Source organism: Hippopotamus amphibius, chromosome 2 (genome assembly GCF_030028045.1).
Source record: "Hippopotamus amphibius kiboko isolate mHipAmp2 chromosome 2, mHipAmp2.hap2, whole genome shotgun sequence".
Taxonomy (NCBI): domain Eukaryota; kingdom Metazoa; phylum Chordata; class Mammalia; order Artiodactyla; family Hippopotamidae; genus Hippopotamus; species Hippopotamus amphibius.
Window position 1 is genome coordinate 159,656,797 of NC_080187.1, and position 24,653 is coordinate 159,681,449.

The 24,653-nt window shown below is 35.2% G+C and overlaps 1 protein-coding gene across 6 annotated transcripts in view; it reads right to left on the reverse strand.

The window, feature by feature from the left end:
- The window catches only part of MIPOL1 (mirror-image polydactyly 1), a 303,368-nt gene that overhangs the window by 33,665 nt on the left and 245,050 nt on the right, over window positions 1-24,653 (reverse strand). For 5 of the 6 annotated variants that reach the window (XR_009051220.1, XM_057720561.1, XM_057720558.1 and 2 more), the window contains one exon: window positions 8,299-8,529. Coding sequence is in view for 5 of the 6 variants with exons in the window: in XM_057720561.1 (XP_057576544.1) it covers window positions 8,299-8,529 (231 nt within the window). In the remaining variant the exon portion in view is untranslated. Of the gene's footprint in view, window positions 1-2,075; window positions 2,147-8,298; window positions 8,530-24,653 lie in introns of those variants that run through there. The other variant, XM_057720557.1, reaches the window with a different exon arrangement.

The window sequence follows — 24,653 nt, forward strand, 5'->3', positions numbered from 1 at the left end:
GACTTTAGATGAGTATACTGACAATTTATTTAAAAAAATCAGACCCTGATTTATACAACTATGTAGACATTTTCTATATCAACAGATAAATACATTATATCCATTCATCTGTGTGCTTAAGAATAGAGAAAGCAAAAGAGGAAGTTCCAAGTGAGTTATCAAGTATAATGAGGTTAAGCAACATCCAGGAAGGAATGATAAAAGCTTCTAAAATTCTAATTTCTACAATAGCTTCCTTTTTTCCTTTACTACAACAGAAGTATTCTAAAGTACAATAGTGGTTAGTGTTATTAAGTTACCTTTCCTAGGAAGTTCAAATCACTTCATATATCTTATTTTTTATCAATTCTAAAACTATTCTCAGGTAGGATAGATTAGTTCCCCTGTCTTCACAGAAGTACCCTGGAGTCAAGGGTTAAACAGTTAAGAAGGCTTTTACCTGGAGCTAAGAGCAGAACCAAGGAAAGTGTGCTGGTTAGAGCATATGACTACTCTAAGGAACTTACATTTCATATATACATATGTGAAAATCACATTAGAATGTCTCTGTGGTATAAGAACTTCTGTTGTATTTTTTTCAGCCTGTCAAGTTCCAGTTAAAGTGTACTTGATCATTAACTGGGTCCTATAAGTTCCCTAAAATAATAGGAACTCTTATCTCTGAATTTCAGTTACTGTAACACTGGGGTTAATGAAAAACAACAAAAATTTCTTCATTTTATTTTATCTTAAACTAGAACTGTATGAATCTCTCTTATTTAATCTTTTTTTTTCTCTCTCATTTCTCTCCATCATGATCATCTGAAACATGTTTTATCTATCTTAGTAGGCAGAAATGTATACTAGCCCAACTCTAGGTCACCTATTGGACAGATTCTGAAATGAAGAAGCAGATCAAATGTAAGAAGCTGTGTTGTAATTTAACTTTTTTAGTCCCTACTTTCATGATCTTTATGATTCATTACATAAAGTTAACTATAAAAGGGAACTTATGAGGGACAATGCAGATACTTAGGTTTAGAGAATCCCTTTTCTTCTTTAGCCTGGATTCTTCACTTCCGACTTCACTGGAATTTCTCAATTTTAATAATCCCACATTAATCCTTCCCTGGTAGAAAGAAATGAGCTAGACAATTAAAACTGTTTCTTTTTCATGTCAAAGTGAGACATTCCTTGAAGATCAAGGTGTAAACCTCAATTCTTTAGTTTTTATAAAGAAATGAATATAATTATATCACCTATCAAACATGGTAGGTATCTCTGTATATAATAAAAGTAGCTCTAAGAAAACCTACTTTATGTACTCAATGGATAAGAAAGGTGATCCACTATACAAATATAGTCGAATTAAATGTTTTATAAAATATATACTTGTTTGATAGAGTATAACAAGATGTATTTCATAAGTTAAATATGTATTTAACTTAAAAACGTGTTATGATTAAAAAACCCAGAACACTAAATTCTTAAAAAGCATATCATGTGTTCAAGAGTAAAAATTAAGCATGTTAGATGCTGTACATTTTACGATGATTATTTAGGAGGCATCTGAGTCCATCTTTCATATATAAATGACAGTAAAGCTATAGCTAAATAGATCTAGATTTAGAAGTTGCCTTCCAAAGCTGACTGGGGTGTCCAACTGTACATAAACTATCATAAATAAACTCTCTGATTTATTATTTGCTGAGTATGTATCATATTTCACAGAGCTTTTTATATCTCAAACAAAAAAGACTGAAATTTCCAGAAAAGTTTTAAATCCTCTCATTTACTAATAATACTAATAAATGCAAATCAACTTTCAACATTATATTAAATATTGATTTAAGTCTTGTGCTGAGTTGAGAATCTATGAAATGTACTCAATAAGTATTTATATAGTGTTCAGATACATCTAGTATTGCTTTGCAGCTTGCAGTCCGACCAAGAATTTGCAGGAAAAATATCAAGATAAAGTTGGCAAGAAGCAGAATAATTTTAATGAAAACATAATGTAATTATATAAAAAATTAACTGATGCTTTTCATATTAAACTATATAAGACTATTTTAGCACAATTATTTTTCATTACGGTTAATATCAGATTCTGGAACCAGCAACGAAACCGCAAACTTTAGTGAAGTCTTCTGATGAAAACTGTAGGCTTTAAAAAAAAAAGAACAACAGGCTTTTTTTTTTTTAAGTCAAGAAACTGTGGAAATGCTCTGTTCGCCTTCCCAGCACCCAGAGTCATCTACCCTGTTTTATAATTCAACCTGCAAACAGATTAAGCAGTTGAGTTTGTAGAAAGTATGTTTGCTCTGCGCTAAGAACCCTTGTGTGACACTATGGCGACTCCCCTGATACCTCGAAGTGAACTACAGACAGTTCTCACTCATCAGCAGGGAAACCAGGCTGAGAATTCATGATTTCTTTGTAACTTCAACTTCTTCATAGAAATCAGTATTTGGCCAACAGCAGGAAAGACGATTTATTAGCTTTACATGCTCTTCTTTTCTTTTTTTTTTTTCTGTCAATACCACTCAAAAGACATAGGATGCCCTATATTTCAAAAGGAAATGTTTTATGCTGATCTTTGAAATTTTTTATGCAATTAAAAATTAGAATGCATGCAAATATTAAGTAACTGATTTTTTTTTAAGTATAGAAAGAAAATTCTAAATAGTTGGTAAATTTTTTTCCCTGAAAATTTGTTAAAAGTTTACAATTTTTTTCCTACATCTTTTAGTCCAATCTATTCATTATATAGTTATAGTTTCTGAGGAAACTTGAATAATATCAGTGTAAATCTGGCCCACAGTTAAGATGACATGTGATAAAAGTTATTTCATTGTAAAACCTAGATCTTTGAGAAATCTTCTAACCATATAAGGCTGGTTGTAAATACTTTTATTTTAAGTAACTGTGTGAAGCTTAAATATGTTGAATATAGTAAAATATATTAGAAAAATTCCTTTGGGAACCTTTTGCTTTAGGCCAGAAGAATCATATCTGTAGATGGAAAGACAGATGGAAAAATGTAGCACAAAGAATCAGATTTTATAATCTCTTGGTATAAACAACATCATTTAGTGGACTGGTGTGTCAGTTTTCTCTTTTAATAAATGAGGATTATGGATGGTCTGGGCAAAACTATTAAAAGAAGTTTTTCTAACAAAGTTCTCGCACTCTTAACCTGCTCTTCAGCCTCCACATAACTCTCTGAAACCAAGTGCATCCAGGACAGGCAACAGAGTGATCTAAAAGCTAAATCACTATGTGCTCTGCTTCCACAAACATACACATATTTAAAGAGACATACATAAGGAGAGTAATGTTTAATGCAAAGGAATGGATTTCCATTGGTGAAATTTTAGGCTTTACGATACCTGGGCCAAGAAACTATTTTTGGGCAGTGAGGTCTTGCATTTATCACATTTTACCTTGTAAGTGACCATCTGCTTTTAAATATTGGCTAGTTTATGGATGGTAATTCTGTACAACTTTCCTTTCCAAATATACTCCTATAGATTAAAAAAATTAAGAAAAATGTTTGTCTCAAGTAAATAAAATATAAATTTAAAATTCTAAGGACTTCCTAGGTGGTTCAGTGGTTAAGAATCTGCCTGCCAATGCAGGGGACACAGGTTTGATCCCTGCCCCAGGAAGATACCACATGCCATGGAGCAACTAAGCCCTTGTGCCACAACTATTGAGCCTGTGTGCCGAAACTACTGAAGCCCATGCGCCTAGAGCCCATGCTCTGCAACAAGAAAAGCTACGGCAATGAGGAGCCCACACAACACAGTGAAGAGTAGCCTCTGCTCGCTGCAACTAGAGAAAGCCCGTGTATAGCAACGAAGACCCAATGCAGCCAATAAATAAATAAATAAAATTATAAAAAAAGTTTTAATTCTATAGTTATTAGAAAAAATATATGATCTTTTTGTCCTATTACTGAAGATTTCAGGTCTTTTAAATGTAATTAAAATTGATGGAAGTTGGTGGTTAGAACAAGGGTTAAAAGCTTGATCATTAGTAAGTAAGAGATCCCAACTCTGAGGAGAGTGGAAGGAGTGGTGATGTCAGTACCATACTTTCCTATGAAACTGGTGAGTTCTGGGATACTTGATTGGGAAAAAAAACTTTATCTAGGGCCTAAAGCGATCGGCGCACACCTGAAATTTTCCTGTGTATTCCTGACCTGACCTGCTTTCACTTTATTCTGTCATTCTATCAAACTATTAAATTGTTCTAGTTCATATGTTTATAAGCATTTATGGAGTACCCAATTTACAGCAGGCATCTGTGCCAGTATTTGGTGGCAATGGGGATGCAAAGATGAACAGAACACTGTCTATGGCTTGGAAAAGCTCAATGATGAGTAACTTTGCAAGGACTAGAGTAGACAGGATACAGATATACAAAGCAATTATAACATCTAGATGATTAAGACCTCTAATAAAGGTATGGACTAAGTATTATGAAAGCATTAAAGAATGAAAAAGTAAAGAAGCATCTTAGGGGCAACATTTAGACTGGAATTTAAGGAATAACAAAAATCTGACCAGGTACTAAAACGGAGGAATATGTTCTAAGAAGAAGAAACAGCATGTACAGAGATATTGTGGTAGGGGTCATGCGAGGAGATGATACTAGAACAATGGGAGAAGGCCAGTGGTAGGTCTCCTATATCATGCTAAGTTGTTTAAACTTTAACTTGTAGAAGTTGAAGGGCCCCTGAAAGATATCACATAGGGAAATAAACACAACCTGATTTCTGTTTTAGAAAAATTAACTCTGGTGGTGCTGAGGAAGATAAACTTGAGAGAGCTAGAGGCAGGTTTTAATCAAAAACTTGTTTTTGATTATTGCAATAGTCTAGAGGAATGATTATTTCAATAGTCATGAGGAATGATGAGGGCCTGAATTAATGCAATTAACAAGGGAAGAGATGGAGGGAATCAGGAGATGCTTAGGCAGCAGACAACAGGGACTGATGGCAAAGTGAACGTGAAGGATAAGAAAGAGCGAGGGAGCAAGGACAGTGCTGAAACTGCTGAGGACTAGGAATGGAGACAGGACATGCAGGAGAATGGGAGGGCTTTATTTTCAGGGGAGTAATTTTTAACAAAAGAAGCTCCATGACGCAGAAGAGAGTGATTTAACTTTCTAGGATGTTGGAGAAGACTTTGTAGAGAAACAGCAGTTGAACTAATCCTGATGAATACGCTGATACTAATAATGTAATTTATAGAATGCTACAGTAACTGGCTACGAACTAGGCATTTTTACATGCTCTCCAGTTTATTCTTCACATCAACTCTCCCTGTGAAGCCAATATAACTGTACAATTTTTTTAACTGAAAAACTTTTGCTTCCAGGGGTTAAGTAATTTGCTCCAGATCTCACAGTTAATAGGTAGGAAAGCAGGGACTCAAACACAGACTGTCTGACTTGACTACAAGGCTTGTCTTTATCTCCTATGCTGCACCGAATCTCATAGGATGAATATGCTTCTCATGAGGGAAAAGGGCAAAAAGGCTCCAAGGACAGAGGCAACATATATAAAGGCATTTAGTGTTGAAAAGGTAGTGCCCTTCTGAAGAATGAGATAGTGCAGTATGACTGAAATGACAAGAGAAGGAGGGACTATGCAGCATGCATTGTTCTAAAAGCAGCACACGTATTATCTAATTCTCACATGATGAGGTAGCAGTATTACTGGCCACATATTACTGTCCACATCAATACAGTGTTTTAAAATGTCCTAGTTCACATACCTATGCATTCTGAATCCAGAGCCTGAGCCCTTTTTCTTTCTTTTAATATTTATTTATTTATTTATTCATTCATTCATTCATTCATTGACTGTGTTGGGTCTTTGTTGCTGTGCGCGAGCTTTCTTTAGTTGTGGTGAGCAGGGGCTACTCTTCGTTGTGGTGCATGGGCTCCTCATTGCTGTGGCTTCTCTTGTTGTGGAGCATGGGCTGTAGGCGCGTGGGCTTCAGTAGTTGTGGCACATGGGCTCAACAGTTGTGGCTCACAGGCTCTAGAGCACAGACTCGATAGCTGTGGGACACGGGCTTAGTTGCTCCAAGGCCAGAGCCTGAGCTTTTAAGTTACCATGTTGAAGATATATGAGCATCTTTACTTATTTTACCATGATCACATACTAGTTTTATAATAAAGTATAATTAGGAATGGGCCACTGAATATAATATTTAGGACATTACTGGTAATCTTAAGAAGAACAATTTTAGTATAAGAGCTAGCCATAGTGTATTGAGTAGTGGAAGGGCAAATGGGAATTGAAAAATTAGAGATAGTAAATACAGATCAGTTATTTAAGAAATTTGGTTGTAAAGGGCAAAGGGGAAACGCGGACCTTTTTAGCTTAAATTTTAATTACTGCCTGGGATACTGACATATTTACAAAGGACCTTCAAAAATAATTGCTGAATTACTATTATAATTTCAGATTATATGCAGAATACTAATACCATCTAACAAAATCTTATAAGTTGGCTTCCTGGAAGGTTATTGTCTTATACCCAATAAAATAGGTTGATGCCCACATTAACTGTAATGAAGATACACTGCACACTTGAGGGCATTCAAAGATGAAATGTAGTGGATTAAATATGAAAAGGAAAGCCTGATGATATTTCATCTAGGTCTGATTGCTGGAAATCAGAATAAAAGATGTAACACTTAAGTTAAAACTTAACATTTAACTCTTGTAAATGACATAATCGTTGCACTTAAACTCTGCCCATGGATTGGTGCCACTTCCATTAGAAAGTCTTGATCTGTCTGTTGTTAAACATGAAGACTAAGGACAACATAGTTAGCTTTTCGAAAGGTTAAGTGTATTCAATTTAAAGCATTATCGGAGAAAATTCTGCTTCTTAGGCTACAAAGTTACTTCTTTTATAAACTAATAACGATAGCTGATGAGATCTAAAAAATAAAAGTTGACAACATTTCCAAATTTTTTTTAGAAATCGAATTGCTCTCTGGGAAACACTGTTATAGGGAATTTTAGTTATGTATAGAAATTAAAGGATTATATGTAAAGAGAACTTTGAAATTTTTAAGTATTTGTAGGCTTTAAGCAAATAGAGCTAAGTCAGATCTTGACTGCCAAAAGTTACTGATTTGTAATTTATAGTGAAATAAGATCTATCTAAATATTTATCTTGGGGTTCATAGAATGTTAATATACTTTGTGAATAACTGGACACAGTTTCTGACTGAATATAAACTTAATCTTTAAACCTATAAAAATATAATACCATAAATCATAAGTTTCAAGGTATATACACTGATTGTAATGATTAATATGCATAATTCCTAATCTGTTTTAAAACAGTCTTGACTACATATTTACCTGACCTTGGGCCAGTAATCAAGATATAATTTCAGGGATGTTGAGGAAATGCTTGAGATGACTTATTTTCAAATAAAAAGTAGTGAGAAGTAAGAAACCTTGAAGTTAGCACTACTTCCTCATACTGTAAAACTGAAAAAAAAATTAAGGAAAAAGGTTTGTCCTAGAAATTGAACGCAATTAGGTGTGTGAATGATGTAATGCTATTAGCAAGACATAAAAAAGGGCTCAGTTAAAATGACAAGTTCTATTACATTAAAGCTGCCTTATAAAATTCTGCTACAGTGTTCAAGTCCCATAAATTAACGTGACCTCCTTGTCTGATAAGTTATTTAACATTTTGCTACCTATCATTAAGAACTGACTGATTATGTAGCTTTATTTAAATTTTAATAAAAATGCAAAGATTACTGAAAATAAACAAATATAATAATGTACTGTGAGAAGCTTTACTGAATACTTCAGAAGAACAACACAAGAACACCAGTTTCACTGTACTGGATTCTATGTGCCTAGAGGTCTCAGATTGCAAGGTCATAGATGATCTCCGCTCAAGCAGGATTATTGTGAAGCTAAATGAGTAAAGTTGGTAAGCTGACTGTCTCTTCCCTTTGCTAATAACTTTACCTATTACCTATGAAATGATTTTTAATCATATGGCCTCCATGAACTTCTGAAGATAAATTATTAACTAAAAATGATTTGCCCTAAATAGTAACCATGATTCCCAAGTAAATGACTTTTTTGACCCCAAATACAGATATGATAGGCAGTCTAAAAAAGTTCATTTGGCTCAATCCACTTTTGTCTTAAACTATTAATAACATGGATAACAAATAATATATTACTTAGTTGCCAAAAGAAAATGCTTTCGTTTTGTTTTGTTTCATGCTTTTGAAATAATGCAAGATCATTTTACTTACTTCTGAACTTTGTCATTGGCCGCTCGGGAGGCCTCTATGGCGTGCTGAAGCTCTAATTCCATGTTTGCTCGATCTGTCAGAGCTTGCTGCAGTTGGGTAGCTAGTTCATCATTTTGTTGTTGAGTGATGGAAACAATGTTCTCTCTATTTTTTAAGGCTTCTTCATAGGTACTAAGGGTATGGTTAAACTGATCCTTCAGATTTTCTTCTTGAGATAAAGATTTGTGTAAACTGAGAAAATATAAAAATAAATAATTTAAACATAAATATGTAGGCTGACTGACCGATAATTTATTTAACAAAAAATTCCAGTTAGAAATATCCATTTCTAAAAATCAATAAAGACATACTGAAACGGCTAAATAAAAATAATCTTTATATTACAATATTATACTTGATAATTATCCATTTCTCTGCTTCTAGGCTGAAAGCTACCCAGACAAATGATTATCTTTGCTACCAAAGCATACAAAAAAGATGCTGCAAGATGTTAATTTAATTATATCAGTGTAAATATTACATTCAATTCTCTTTAAAAGGAATAGCAAAGAATTGGAAAATAAAGTATCTCTAGGTAAATAAAAGAATATAACAAGCTGACTGCAAAGAAGTGAGAAGTAAGAGAGTGGGCATCAGTTTAGTAAATCCAGAGTCTATTCGGCCGAACACTTAATGAGAATGAATGAGGTTTGTACAAATACTGATCAGCCTTATACACAGCATTTTCTACTTGTCACAGTTGAGATATAGATGAAGTTAAAATCACTAGTCAGCCTCCACAGAAATAATATGTATTCAGATATATTTTCTTCTTGTTAATGAATCTTATGCCAAATACATCCACTCATTAAGTCATACAGAGAAACAGCATATAAATTAAGGCTAAATGAATGCAGAAGAAAATGCAGACAAATAGAATCCTAAAATGCTAAAGGTCAAATCTTTGATATGTCATTACACCTACCACCTGAGGTTATTTTGAAATGGCACCAAGCACCTCACTCAATTAAATAAAGACATTTTGAAAATATAAATATTTAATAAGGGGAAATTTAAAATCCACACAGGAGATGTTCTTTTTTTATTAAATAAGATCATTTCAGTATATGCATACAAAAGAAATGTCGATGGGAGACTTGAAGTAAAACAACCTAACTATATAATACAGATTGATAATGTTGAAAGAAAGTAATATAATTCTTAAAGCTGCAGAAAGCTAGTCAGGGAACTTTAACTCTGGCTGAATATCTAATCTGGTACTTTATCTAAAACTTTTCAAACTAAAGTAATTACAAATTTCTTCTTTTTTGCTTAAGTAACGTATAAGCCTCTCCAGGGGGCTCACTCTGGAGAAGGTGTCACACAGAAATGACAGGCCTGAGACAGGGATAGTTAGCATACCAGAAGAAATCATTTCAGAATTCAAATCAGTCCCCAAGAAAAGAGAACACCGCTAAGCTGTGGTCAGGTGACTATTACACATGAAATAAGAATGGTGTACAGTGCCAGATTTGCTGAGTGCAAAGAAAGCATCTTCCTTCATGGTTTTCGCCTTGTTATGTATCTAACCCTTATTTCATTCTTCTTGGTTTTTTCCTACCGATCCATATACTTAAAGACTCCTGTCTCTTGCTCATTTTCCTATTCTTTCTCTGTTTTCTCAGACTTTCTGCACTCTTCCAACTTCCAAATCCTTTCAATCCACTCTCTTTGCTCACTTGAAAGACCCAAGAAAGAAAGAAACTAAAAACAAAACAAAAAAAACCCTTTAAAAAGTCCATGTTCTTTACTTTTAAATATCAATTTCATTTTTAAAAAAAGAATTTTTTTCGCTGCGCCACACGGCATGTGGAAACTTAGCTCCCTGACCAGGGATGGAACCTGCACCCCACCGCGTTGAAAGCCCGGAATCTTAACCACTGGATCTCCAGGGAAGTCCCCAATTTCATTTTAAATTACATAATTTGCACAAATCTAAAGTATTCAGTTTGACAAAATGTAAAGATTAAAATAAAGAACAAACGCAGAAGACTGCAGTTCTCCCAGTTGATCCTCTTTCCAAAGGTAATCACTAATCCAACCTCTATCAAGATTAATATTGCCTGTTTTTGAACTTTTTGTCTGACAATATTTTGCTTAACATAAAGTTTGTGAGATTCATCCTGTTGTTGTACGTAGTTCATTGTTTTTTATTCTATGAAGTATTATGTTACATAAATACACAACTTATTTAACCTTCCACTGTTGCTGCTGTGAATAATTCTTGTATGTGTCTTTTGATGAACCTAAGTACTCATTTCTTTTTTGTTTGTTTTTACTTTTTTCCCAGTTTTACTGAGATATAATTGATATAAGTACCCATTTCTTAAGCAGAATTCCTCCACAGGGTGCATGTGTGTTCAGATTTAGCAGGTACTGCAAAGTTTCTCAAAATGGTCATACCAATTTACACTCCCATCAGCAACGGAGTGTCGGTTGCTCTACTTGCACCCTTGGAGAGGGAATGCAAGTCCTTTTAGCTTTAGCCATTTTAATAGGGTTGCAGTGACATTTCATTTTCTTAACGTTGTCTTTTGATGAATGTAAGTTCTTAACTTTAACGAAATCCAATTTATTATTATTCCATTAATGGCAGTGCTTTTTTGTGTCCAATTAAAAAAATTGTAGCCTGCCCTATTCCTTTATATTTTAATCTTACATATATGCTCCTCATTTAAAACTCAAAGTAGGTCAGCACAGTTTGGGAATTCTGCATTTGTTTATGATATCTAAAACACTATCTAGGGACTTCTCTGGTGGCACAGTGGTTAAATCTGCCTGCCAATGCAGGGGACATGGGTTCGATCCCTGGTCCAGGAAGATCTCACACGCCATGGAGCAACTAAGCCCATGCACCATAACTACTGAGCCTGTACTCTAGAGCCTTCGAGCCACAACTACTGAGCCTGCATGCTGCAACTACTGAAGCCCACTCACCTAGAGCCCGAGCTCTGCAACAAGAGAAGCCACCGCAATGAGAAGCCTGTGCACCGCAACAAAGAGTAGCCCCCACTCATCACAACTGGAGAAAGTCCAGTGGCAACTAAAGAAAGCCCATTCACAGCAGCGAAGACCCAAACCAGCCATAAATAAAATAAAAAATAAAAAAAAACACTATCTAGTATATTATAACTAATTAACTATTAAGAATCAATGATTCAGTTTTTAAAATTGCAGCATTATTAAAATCAATATTATCCCCATTTAATTCCCTAATCATTCATCATTTACTAGTCTTCTATCACTTAATCTTTTCCTTTTTTTGGCAAATTTATACTACCTGATTTTAATTTTTCTCTCAGATGTATCCGTGACTGGGACCCTTTATTCTCAAGCTCAAAAAGCTACTCATCATTCAAAATGCTTTCAAAACCTTTAAATCCCCATCAAGTCTTTCTCAAACTAAAGCAGTAGCTGGAGTGATCTCTTAAAAAGATGAATTAGATAATGTCACTCAAAATCCTGCAATAATACCTCAATGAACGCAATAAATCTCTGAAGATAACAACAAATTATATATTTTAACTCACTAAACCTCACAATAACTTAGGGCTTCCTATTAATATTACTTTTTTACTAATGAAGAAACTGAAAAGAAGTAAGTAATTTAATTAATCTCATACCCCTAGCAGAGCCAGAATCTGAACACATATCATAGCCTTTTTCCTGGGCTTGGAATCCTCCCCTACTTGCCATGGGCTACAAAGCCCTCTATCATCTGGCCTCTCTACCTACCACCTTTTAGCAGACATTCCATTTCTCAGGCACAGCAAGCTTTTCCTGCTTGAAACATTTGTTTGAAATGCCTTTCCCTCCACGTTTCTATGCAACCAACTCCTACTTACCCATTAGGTCTTAGCATAAATACTGCTTTCTCAGATAAACCTTTTCTGTCTCTTCAATCTAAAATTTGACATTCCCTGCTTGTTATTATGTCTCATAGAACCTCTTTTCCTTCTTAGAACTTACAGTACTTTGTTTTTTTCAGTTTCATCATGTGATTTACTTCCCAATTCCAACATATTAAATTACACAGGGAAATTTTATTTTATGGGAAGAATGCACTCATAAACTTTAATAAATCAAAATGTTTATAATTTAGGGAAATTTTGTTATAGGAATAAAGGTGAAGTAGAGAGGATATATTCCCAGCATGTATAAATCTATAACCACTGAAGTGCGTTTTTGTTTTAGTGCTATTTTTTCCCTCAGAAAGCTCTTCCCTAAATTGACAAGAGGGTCACATTGTCTAGCTTTCTTCAGAGTCACACCACATTTAACCTCTGTTCAAATTTGATGGAGATACGTTGATTTTCAGATGCATTTTTCCGTATGGCAGTGGCATTACAATTTAATGGCACTTAAATGACACTGTGTAGGAAAATATTTTAAGTTATAGTAAGAATAAATGATAAAACAACAGCACAAAAGCTATTAAATAGGGTTTCCCTGGTGGTGGCAGTGGTTAAGAATCTGCCTGCCAACGCAGGGAATGCGGATTTGATTCCTAGACTGGGAAGATCCCACATGCCTCGGAACAACTAAGCCAATGTGCTACAACTACTAAGCCTGCACTCTAGAGCAGGTGAACCACAACTACTGAGCCCACATGCCACAACTACTGAAGCCTGAGTGCCTAGAGCCTGTGCTTCGCAACAAAAGAAGTCACCACAATGAGAAACTGGCGCACCACAATGAAGAGTAGCCCCCACTCGCCACAATTACAGAAAGCCCATGCATGGCAACAAAGACCCAAGACAGCTAAAAACAAAATAAAAATATAAATAAATAATAAAATAAATCTTAAAAAAAAAGCTATTAAACCACTCTCAGAAATAGTGTGGCTCACACAATATTAACATAGGATGATAACCATCCCTATTTATCGTGAAAATAATGAAGTTCCATAAAAAATTCAATTAACTCTTTCAGTTTTGAAATTATGTAACTCTTTTTAAAAAATTAATTAATTAATTAATTAATTAATTATATTGGCTGTGTTGGGTCTTTTTTGCTGTGTGTGGGCTTTCTTTTTAGTTGCTGTGAGTGGGGGCTACTCTTCGTTGTGGTGCACAGGCTCCTCATTGCCATGGCTTCTCTTGTTGTGGAGCACGGGCTCTAGGCGCGTGGGCTTCAGTAGTTGCAGCACATGGGCTCAATAGTTGTAGCTCACGGGCTCTAAAGCGCAGGCTCAATAGTTGTGGCGCACGGGTTTAGTTGCTCCGCGGCATGTGGGATCTTCCTGGAGCAGGGATCGAACCTGTGTCCCCTGCATCGGCAGGTGGATTCTCAACCACTGCGCCACCTAGGAAGTCCCGAAATTATGTAACTCTTAATGGATAAATTTTTCTAATTAAGTATAGAAAGAGAGACTTTAAAAATATTTTTATTTAGTAACCTTTCATATTACATAATGCGAGTGCACATCAACTGAGACTATACATTATCTCCTAGGCTGCTCACCACATTGAGTCCAACAGCAGACCAAAGTAGGAAATGCCATCCAATGGGTATTTTATACCCATTGCAAGTATACCCATAAGCACTGGTACACGCTTATACCAGTAAGTAGCATGTAATAGATTCCCTTCTGTAGTGGTTTCTGTCTTCATTTCAATGCCTCCTGGTCTGTTCCCTCATGACTATTTTCCTGATCCCTGACTCTCTGTACTGCCTCAGCTGAAAATATCTCGGAATTTTCAGGTCTATGACCCATTTTTTTTTTTAATTGGAGCATAACTGCTTTACAATGTTGTGTTACTTTCTGCTGTACAATGAAGTGAATCAGCTGTACGTATACCTATATCCGCTCCATCCTGAACCTCCCTCCTACCCCACCCCCGATCCCACCCATCTAGATTGTCATAGTATGTTCTCCTCAACTTGTCCGTTTACCTGCTTGTTGAACTCTCAATTGTAATGTCACAGATGGATTCATCTTATTCTTGCAACTAGTACTTTTCCATCTATACCAAGTTTTGATGCTACTTTTCTTGGCTTCTGTCTCCATGATCAACTATTTCTTAAGTCCTTCCATGAGATCAGATCACTTTATTCACCCTCCCACAACATGCACTTACACTTCTGTTTATGCTTCATTTATTTACAGTAATTGCTCAAGCATTTGTGTGATCCATATATGCTGTTTATTTTAATTGAATAAATATACTTGGATTAAAAATTCAGAGGTAGGGTGCCACAGTATAGGCCAACAGTTCTTAACTAGGAGTAATTTTGTCCCTCAGGGGACATCTGGAGACATTTTTCACTGTTACAACCGGAGGGGAGGATGCTACTAGCATTTAGTGAGTAGAGGCCAGAGATGTTGCTAAACATCCCACATTGCAGAGGACAGACCTCCACAAAAAAGAATTATTCAGTCTAATACGTCAAGAATGCCAAACTGGTAAATGAAAAGTTATCAGATTTGGACTTTGAAGAAACAGATTCAAATTTCAGTCTTGCTGTTCACTCTGTCTGACCTTGGGAAAAATACTTTATCCTTTTAAGCATTAATTTCCTCAATTCTAAAACAATGAGAAAAATCTGAGTTCACATGAGAACAAAATGAGGTGATCTATCTAGCACAACACCTGGCAAAAAACAGGCATTCATACATTGTATAATTTTTAAAGAAATATTTCTAATTAATTTTGTATAAGATCTTATACAATATTTAGACATTATATAAGTAGTTTGATGAAAAACAACTGCCTGTTGCTACAGGTTTTTCATGAACTGGAAGAACTAAACTAGTTTTCCTAACCTTTATCACTTACTGATAATATTATTAAATCATTCTTTAAAAAAAGAGGCAGGTTTGGCTTGTTTTACTGAATAAAAATAAAGACAAAGCAAGTATGGAAAGCAAAAGTATGTGCTATGTTGTCTTCAGTACACATTTTCTGAGAGGACAATCTCTGTTTTCAACTTCCTGATTTATTGCATGAATTAATTTGATCTGAGTTTCTGGCTTACTGTGATTGCCTTTTCTTTCAAGAACTTCTTTTTAACATTTCTTTCAAGGCAGATGTACTGGTGACAAATTCCCTCAGTTTTTGTTTGTCTCAGAAAGTCTTTATTTCTCCTTCACTTTTGGAGGACAATTTCACTGGATATAGAATTCTAGGTTTATGCCCCAAGTTTTAGTCTGACATTCAAGGTGTTCCAGAATTCTGTTCTACTTTTCAGACTTTTTCCTATGTAGTCTACCAAAAATTTTTATTCTAGCCAAATGGAAATATAAACTGTTCTTTAAAAATACCCTCACACTTTTCACTCTGGATTACTGCTCACACATTGCCTCCGCTTGGAATGCCCCTTCCCTATCCCGGTAAGTGCCCCATCACTGCACTTCAAGATCCAGATGAACTGCCACAACCGTCATGAAGTCACACTCCCATGTCCCGCCCAAGGAGACATGACTTCCTCTCAGCTCCATACCCTTTCCATACCCCTTATATTATACTCATCAGTTTCTACTGTCCTTTATAGCTACTTTATACTTGCTTTATCTTCCCTACTTTTGTCTAATGCTATTGAAAAAATGGGCCACTTTTCAGTCCTCTTTACTTCCTTCTAGGGCCTAGCACAGCGGCTTCTCTATAAGAGGCAGTCAAAAAAGTATTTATTGAATATTGTTACTTAAAGGCTCTGTTCAAATAAGTGGGCTCTAGTATTATAGAAGAGTCACATCAATTGATTTACCTTCCTTTTCTCTTATCTTTATGTGTAGCCTCACATTCTCCACTTCTTTCTCTCATCCACACTCCATTCCATTCCATTTTTGAGGAATATTTAAGAATTAACCTTCTTGTTTTGAGATCATTGCAAATTCACATGCAGTTGTAAGAAATAATACGGAAAGATCCCTCATGTCCTTTATCGCTTTCCCTCAATGGTAATGTTTTGTAAAATTATAGTATAATAGCACCACCAAGATACTGGCATTGATACAGTCAAAATACAAAACAGTTATATCACCACAAAGATCCCTCTTATTTCCCCACGTCCTTAGCACTCCATCCCCTCCTTAAACCCTAACAACCACTAATCTGTTTCCCATTTTTATAATGTCATTTTAAGAATGTTATACAAATGGAAAGGTTTGGAGATTTTCTGTTTTCATGCAGCATAGTTCCCTGGGGATTCATCCATGTTGTTGCAAGTATCAATAATGGAATAATAGTTTTTTTGAGGAAATGGTCTGTTACTTCTAAGTTGCCATTTTTATGCTTGTAGAGCTGTTCACAGAAATCTCTCTGTTTTTATCCCTGCAAAGTCTACGGTGATATCCTATCATTCCTGATATTTGTAATGTGTCTTCTTTCTGCTCTTATGTACTTCTTTCTGTTCTTATTTTTAATATTTTCTTCATTCTGCTTGCTTTGCATTTACTTTTCTGTTCTCTTTCCAGATTCTTGAGGTAGGACATTAGATTGTTGATTTGATACATTTCCAATTTTCCTAATGTATGCATTTTATTGCTAAAAATTTCCCTCTTAGCACTACCTTAGATGCATCCCAGAAATTTTGCTATGCTGTACTTTTATTTTCATTCACTTCCATATACATTTTTTAATTTCCCTTAAGATTTCTTCTTTGACTCATGGATTATTTAGAAATGTGTTGTTTAGTTCCCAAGTGTTTACAGATTTGTTACATCTCCTTGACACATAAGGTAACACTTAAAGGTTCCAGTGGTTTAATGTGGATATCTTTTGGGGGGGCCATTTTTGGCCTATCACAATGAATAAAATCAATGAACCTCTAGCCAGGCTAACCAAGAAAAAACAAAGAGAGAAGACAAAAATTACTAATATCAGAAATGAAAGAGAGGTCATCATTACTGATCCCAGGGATATTAAAAGGATAATAATATTATGAACAACTCAATGTTCACAAATTTAATGACTTAGATAAAATGGACCAAATTTCTTGCAAGATACAAACTACCAAAATTCACACAAGGAGAAACAGACACTCTGAATAAGGCTTTATCTATTAAATAAATTGAATCAATAGTCAACAGCATTCCAAAAAAGAGAGCATGAGGCCCAAAGGAGTAAAACATTTAAGGAAGAAATGATACCAATTCTTTTTTTTTGGATATCAATTCTTTGTAATCTCTTCCAGAAAGCAGAAACAGAGGAAGTATTTCCTAACTCAATCTATGTGGCCAGCATTACCCTAATACCAAAACCAGATAAAGACCTTATGAGAAAAGAAAACCTACAGAATATTATATCTCATGTATATAGATGCAAAAATCTTCAACAAAATATTAGCAAATCAAACCCAATAAAGTATATAAAGAATTACGCACTCCTATCATGTAGGATTTATTCCAGATATAAAACATTAGAAAATCAATTAATGTAATCCATCACAAAACAATCTAAAGAATAATCATTTGATCATATCAATAAATGCAGAAGAAGCATTGGCAAAATCTAATATCCATTCATAATAAAAACTCTCAGCTAACTAGGAAGAGAGAAGAAATTTCTTAACTTGTTATAGAACATCTACCAAAAAAACCTACAGCTAACATACCTAACAGTGAGAAATCAGATGCTTTCTCCCAAAAATCAGGGCCAAAGCAAGGATATCTCTTCTCACCACTTCTGTTCAACACAGTACTGGAAGTCCTAGCTAATGCAATAAGACAAGAAAATGAAATAAAATGTATACAGATTAAGATGGAAGAAATAAAACTCTTTGTTCACAGATAACATGATTGTCTTATGTAGAAAACCTCAAAAACTCAACAAAAACAAAACAACAAAACTCCTGGAACTAATTAGTGACTATAACAAGGTTGCAGGATATAAGGTTAATATTATAAAGTTAATGGCTTTAATTGTAACAAATGTGCCACACCAACACAAGGTATTAATAATGGGGAAACTGTGTGTGGAAGGAGGTATATGAGAACTCTGTGTTATCTGTTTTACTGTAAATCTAAACTGTTCTAATAAATAAAGTCTATTAAATCCCACCCTCGCAAGACACACACACACACACACACACACACACACACACACACACAGAGTAGTAGTGAAGACTGACTAACGATAAGTTCAGTAGGAATCAAAAGTGACATCAGGTAGAAAGAAAAAAGAGCAAGCACAGCCAGCCATGGCATAGTATCCAAATCAGACCTAATCACACCTGATTTTAGTTATGTCTATTCTAAGTTATAAACTGATGCACCTCCACAGGAGGCCTTATCAGGTAGGGTAAACCCTACCTGTGACCAGATATCATATTTATGTAGACACTAGATAAAAAGCTGTTAGAAATGGTGTAGAAGAAATCCCTGCACAATGTAGAAGACTGGACTCAGTCACCTCTAGATATAAGTGATCTCACAATGCTGAGGCCTAGTTAAATGACAAATATCATAATTTGTCATCCTAATTCTACTGAAATGGGGGTACTCCATCTAAGAACAGTCACAAAGGAAGAATGTCACCTGCATAAGGGTCAGTTCTAGACAAAAAGATTTTTGAGGAGCTTGGCACACACTCTCACTAGCCAATTTCTTAGCAAATGGCTGAGAAGTTTGCTCAGCTACTGAAACTATGCCCCATACCATCTGTATGAATAAATGAATTTATGAAAAATGTAAAAACCTCAAATAACCAACTGTTCTTACAAAGGGTAAATACTTTTCAATTTTTTTTAATGATCCTAAGTAGCTCCCTTAGGAAAAGTAAATTAAGTCCTTTTAGATATATAGTTTTATTTCACATTATATAAAGCTTAGGATAAGCATTGAGGCTGATCTCAGCTATGAGGTTTAAGTAAATTCATTTTATGAGACCATTACAAATACACAGTGCTTGATACACAGCTGTTGCTATACAGTTATTTGGTTAACTGAATTGTTGAATAGGGTTCTGTCAGTATGGAAGCATGTGCTTTGCTTTACTTGGAACTGGGTGGCTGCATGGTGACACATCAGGCCCTGCTTCCCTTCCTCATGTAAATAAATGACTACTGTATGCTTGGCACTTTGCTAGAGCTAGAGCTAGAGTAGTGACTAATGCATTTCAGATTATTTTAAGTCCTATAAAGGAAGGGATGTGACATTTGAGTGGAAATTTAAAAGTAAGAGTGGGTGTTAACTAGAAGAGAGGTGAAGGAAGCATTTCAGGCACAGGAAGGCGCATGTGCCAAGGCCATATAATAAGAGAAAAGACGGCTGATGAGCTCAGTGAAGCCCAGTTACAACTAGTGAACAAGTGGTTCAGACTAGATCACAGAGGGCCTTTTTGGAACATGAGGAGGATTTTGGTCCTTCTCCCTAAGGTAAATGAAAAGATGCTGAAGGATTTTAAAGACAGGGGAACAAGATCTGCCTTTTAAAAACAATTGCTCTGCTCTGGCTAGGGGGTGTTTTGTGTCTCTTCATTACCTTATATGACAAACAGCCTCTAACCACTAAGATGCATCCTGCTTCTGAGTGGAATTTCAAGGCAGCATGGAACTATATACTGAGGCTCAAATCTAGGAAATAAAAGTTCTAGAATTCACCTTTTATCTATTTCCTTGGGCCAGATATTTCACTTATGAAATTGTTTTGTTTTGTTTTCTACCAGGGATTCTTACTAAATTCATAGGTATGCTAGTCTGGTCTAAAAGATGGGATTTCCCTTGGACCTAGTTTGGGATCATCTCATTTAGAATCAAAGTGTCTGTGCTTGCTGTCTTCACCTCAAATTCTATTCAAGGCTCTGCCGTCTGCTCTGTCCACGACTACACCAACGATCTTGTTGCTCAGTATAAAAGACATTTTCAACCTTTATGTTATATGACCTATCAGAAGCCAATTCTTTCTGGAAAGGCCTCCTTTCCTTGCTTTCTGTGAAAATACACTTCTGGTTTTCTGCTTCATCAAAAGTATTTCTTGATGCTTCTTGATCTCCTTTGGAGGCGTCTTTTCCTTTACCTAACCCTTAACTGTTGGTGTCTTCTCATTCTAGCCACACTCCCTTGATTTCAGCCCAGTCCCATGGCTTCACTCAGTCATTTATTTTGCTAATGACTCCTAACTCTGAAGTCTTTCTCCAGCTCAGATTTCTATCCTGAGCACCAGATCTACACAACCACCTAGTAGACATCTTTCCTTGACCACCCTGCAAATATCTGCAACTCAGTATGTCTAAAAGTAAACTCATGATCTCATTTTATATCCCTCTACTAATCAGCCCTTTCTTTCCCTCCCTTCTCACTGGGCATCACTTTCTACTCAGTGTTCGCGCTCAAAACCTATGCATTATCCTTGACATCTATTTCTCACCAAACAATCTAATCAATCCTTTTGATTTACACTTAAATCTCCCTTGTGTCTTTCTAGTATTTCTTTCCAGCTCCATTACCATTATCATAAATTAGAGTGCCTGTTATTATTTTCTTAAGTGGATTACTCCAATAGTCTTCACTTGTTCTTTGCCTTGAATGAGTTTTCTAAAGCACAAACATGAATGTATGACTACCTGGATTAAAACTCTTCAATGACTCCTCACTGCTCCGAGGATAAAGTCCAAATTCCTTAAGTATCCTTTACAAAGCTCTTCATGCCTCTCTTTCCAGCTTATTTCTCATTATTCACCTATTTACCTCTATACTCAAGCTAGGATGAACAACTTTCATATCCCCTAGAACACTGACCTTATTTATCCTCTTTTACTTAACTAGCCCCTGCTCATCCTTTAGATCTCAGCATGGCTATGAGTTTCTCTAAGAAATCTGACCTACTGTTCAGATTAGGTGATCCTCTCACATGTTCTTATAGTATTCTGACCTTTTAACTGGATGGATGTTAAGCGTTTTTGTTTTTTTTCCCCCACCATTTGGTCTCTAGTGCCCAGAAAAGGATTTAATAAATATTTGTGGAAATGATTAATTAATTACTGGTTCCATAGGCCTGTTTCACGTGGTTCTTAATTTTTTAAATGTTTTAATGGCTGACTAGAATCTCTGTGATTGGTATGTGCCCTACAGAAATAAGCTATGGACATGTAGTACTGGTCTGAGGTAACCGATGTGCCTTCCAGGTTGACTGCTTTGTGAACACTAAGAGTAATAAAAAGCCTAAGATTTAAAAAGAAAATGAAAGACAGAAAAGTAAGCAAAAATAACCCCGATGAATTATTCTCTTCTGGAGGGGATTTTACACGGACTCTCATTACTGTGGCACCATTGCAGATTTCAGCAGTTCTCCTGGAATACTAGAAACAAGTGCTACTGGACTCCCTCCGGTGGATGAATGAACATTTGCTTCAAATAATCCTTGAAAGGAGTCATTCATTCAATAAATATTTATTGAGCTAATAAACGCATATAGTACCAAGTACACATTAAATGCTTGAGGATACAACAGTAACCAAAGCACAGAAAAATGTCTGATCTTATACAGGTTTCACTCACTACTTTATCTTTAGTGCCTGGAAGAACTACTTAATATTTGTAAATTGATTAATTAATATTTCTTAAGGCCTGCTTCTAATCTGAATCACTCTGTACTTCCTTATACCTTGATGGTCTTCCATTCTAGATATGGGATTGCATGGTAGACACATAGAGAAGGAAGAAGGAGAGCTGCAACACAATTCCCCTGGGGGTAACCTCTACATCTCTCCTATTTTCCTTTACATCTCTGATTTTAAAATCATTTTTAGGGACTTCTCTGATGGTCCAGTGGCTAAGACTCCGTGCTCCCAATGTGGGCGATCTGGGTTGGATCCATGGTCAGGGAACTAGATACCACATGCCACAACTAAAGATCCCGCATGGATCGACTAAAGATCCCGCATGCCGCAACTAATACCGACACAGCCAAATAAATAAATAAATGTTTTAAAAAAATCATTTTTACCATAATTCTGTGTAATCAACATAATGCTAGCCTGTAAAATTTAAGGCAGGTCTCTTTATAGTGAATATAGTAATATAAGAGATAATCTATCATTTTGCTGATGATTTTGGCTATGGTAATTATAGAGAAATGTTATTCAAACATACCAGAATGATTCCTTATTTTTCAGCAAATTACGCATGTGCTCTATATACTTTATTTAAAAGGAAATCAATTCATTAATTATTTTGTTATGTTTTTAACAGTTTTTCTATCTAATATGTGAAAATTGAAGATGTGAGTAAAATCAGTCCAAGCTTCTATCAGACTGCTTTATCTACATGTTTTAGGGATTATAAAGATAAAAGTAAGGTTATTGTTTCTTTGAGAGCTAAAGAACTCAGTAAAGCATTCATTCAGGTTTCTTCAGAAGGGAATACTTGGTTTATCAGCAGTCTGATAACACTGAAACATGCCTTATATCACAGTTATAGGCATCAGAATTCTTTCAAAAAAAAGTAGCTAATAATCAGGATCAATGTCATTTACTTTTGTTTTGGTCTCCAGGAAATATTGTTTACTTTGCTTTAAAATTTATGTGAGTCATTTTGGTTATATGCCTTTTTTAATTAGCTTGAAGGAAGCAATCACTGGGGAGAAAGCGGAAATCAATTCTGATCCGATATTGATAGCTACTGTGCTGTAAACTGTGTGTCCTTTCTAATTAAATGTAAACATGTTCAGTTCTAAAGTCCAGCAGCAATGACAACAGTCACTAGGAAAGATTGCCTAAGTACTTACTGCTCAACTGATTTGCCTGGCCTTTATTTCTTTCACAGTTGTGCTTGTGCAATCATTGCTGGGGTGAATGTTGGTTGTAACTGACTTTTTTTTAGGTCATCTTCAGAGAAAATATTTGACAAGAATGTAGAGTGTTCTGTAATACCTAAAGTTATTTATTAACTATGTCCTTCTGATAGCTAATCAATGGCATTGCACAGAGTCAAATTTGTTGCACCAAACTGCCCCCCTGCCCAAAGCGGAGCCTTGGTAAATATTTAATGGCAGTAGAGGTGTTTTGCTAGTTATCAAACTGATATGTTAAAGGACTCTTAAAAGCAACTTTATCTTGCCTTCCCTTCCATAGATGTTTTGCTCAGCAATATAGTGTGTAGGTGTAAAAGCATCTGGATTTCATTTTACTGAGTATCTTGCTCAGAAAAAGACCAAGTCAAAATATGAAAAAATGCTCATTTTAATCAGTATTCCATCACTTAAACATAAGAGGGGAAAACAAACCACAAACAAACCTCTCTCCTTGGTAAAATGCCAACTCAAAGCATAAAACAACCCAGCTCCTTTCACTTTACTAAAAACTAAACCAGAGGTATTCAAAACCTATTGTACAGCTGCTGTCATCGGGAAATGTTATAAAGTTTCTTTTGCTGTAGAGTTGTTACCTGCTCTGTAAAAATCAAGAGGACGTCTGGACTTTTGCTTTCTATTCAACACAGTAAAGGTTGGGTTCTACATCTTTACTTTTTAATAACTGAATTTTAGGCTTTCTTGTTTCACTTACTCTAACTCCTGGTTGGGCAGGAAAAAATGAAAGTTATTTTTTTAAATATGGAAGAAATCTCTTCAGACTTAAGTTTTATTAGAATACTTGATGACTGTATAGAATCTTTCTAGAAATTAGGCTGATTTTTAAATTTTTTCACTTAATTCTTATACACTTTAAAGGAAGTTAACTAACACATTTCTTTTTTATTCTGGCATGCCCATCAGTCTAAACATTTAACACTAAATTTACTACTTAATATTGTCTTATTAAGTATGAATTTTAATAGCCTAAATCTAGAAAGTCACAAAATTATTCTCCTAAATATCAAATAAGAACTGGTGACTCAAAGCATTGTACTGAATCAATGGCCCTTTACAATACATCCTACATCAAAAGGGTTAAAATTGAAAATAAAGAAAAAAGTGTGAAAGTAAAATCTTTAAAGTTAAGTTCTCTGAATGGAAAAATGTTACAAATGTGTCTGAACTGAGGTGGAAACACTGGATTTCACAATACTTGGATGATCTGTTTATTTTACTTTGTGGTGGTCTGAAAGAAATGTTTATACATTTTTTTTTGTCTGACATGGCTAGTGTATAGAAGGGAAATAGCTGCCCACTATCAGTGACATATGAAGTTAATTTTTAAGATATTACTGATGGACCAATTGCTATGAAGGCAAGGTTCCTGAATTTTTCCTAAAATTCTTTCTAAGAGTTACTTAATAATATAGTGCTTTGAGAGAGCAAGGTACCATACCCCAACTTTAAAAGGAGTTTCATGTTGTACACTGCTGACCTCTGATATTAAAGTTTGGAAAGATGGTATAGAATATGTATGTTTTTAAATTAGTATTTCTGGTTTATGTCTCTTGAAGACATGTCTATA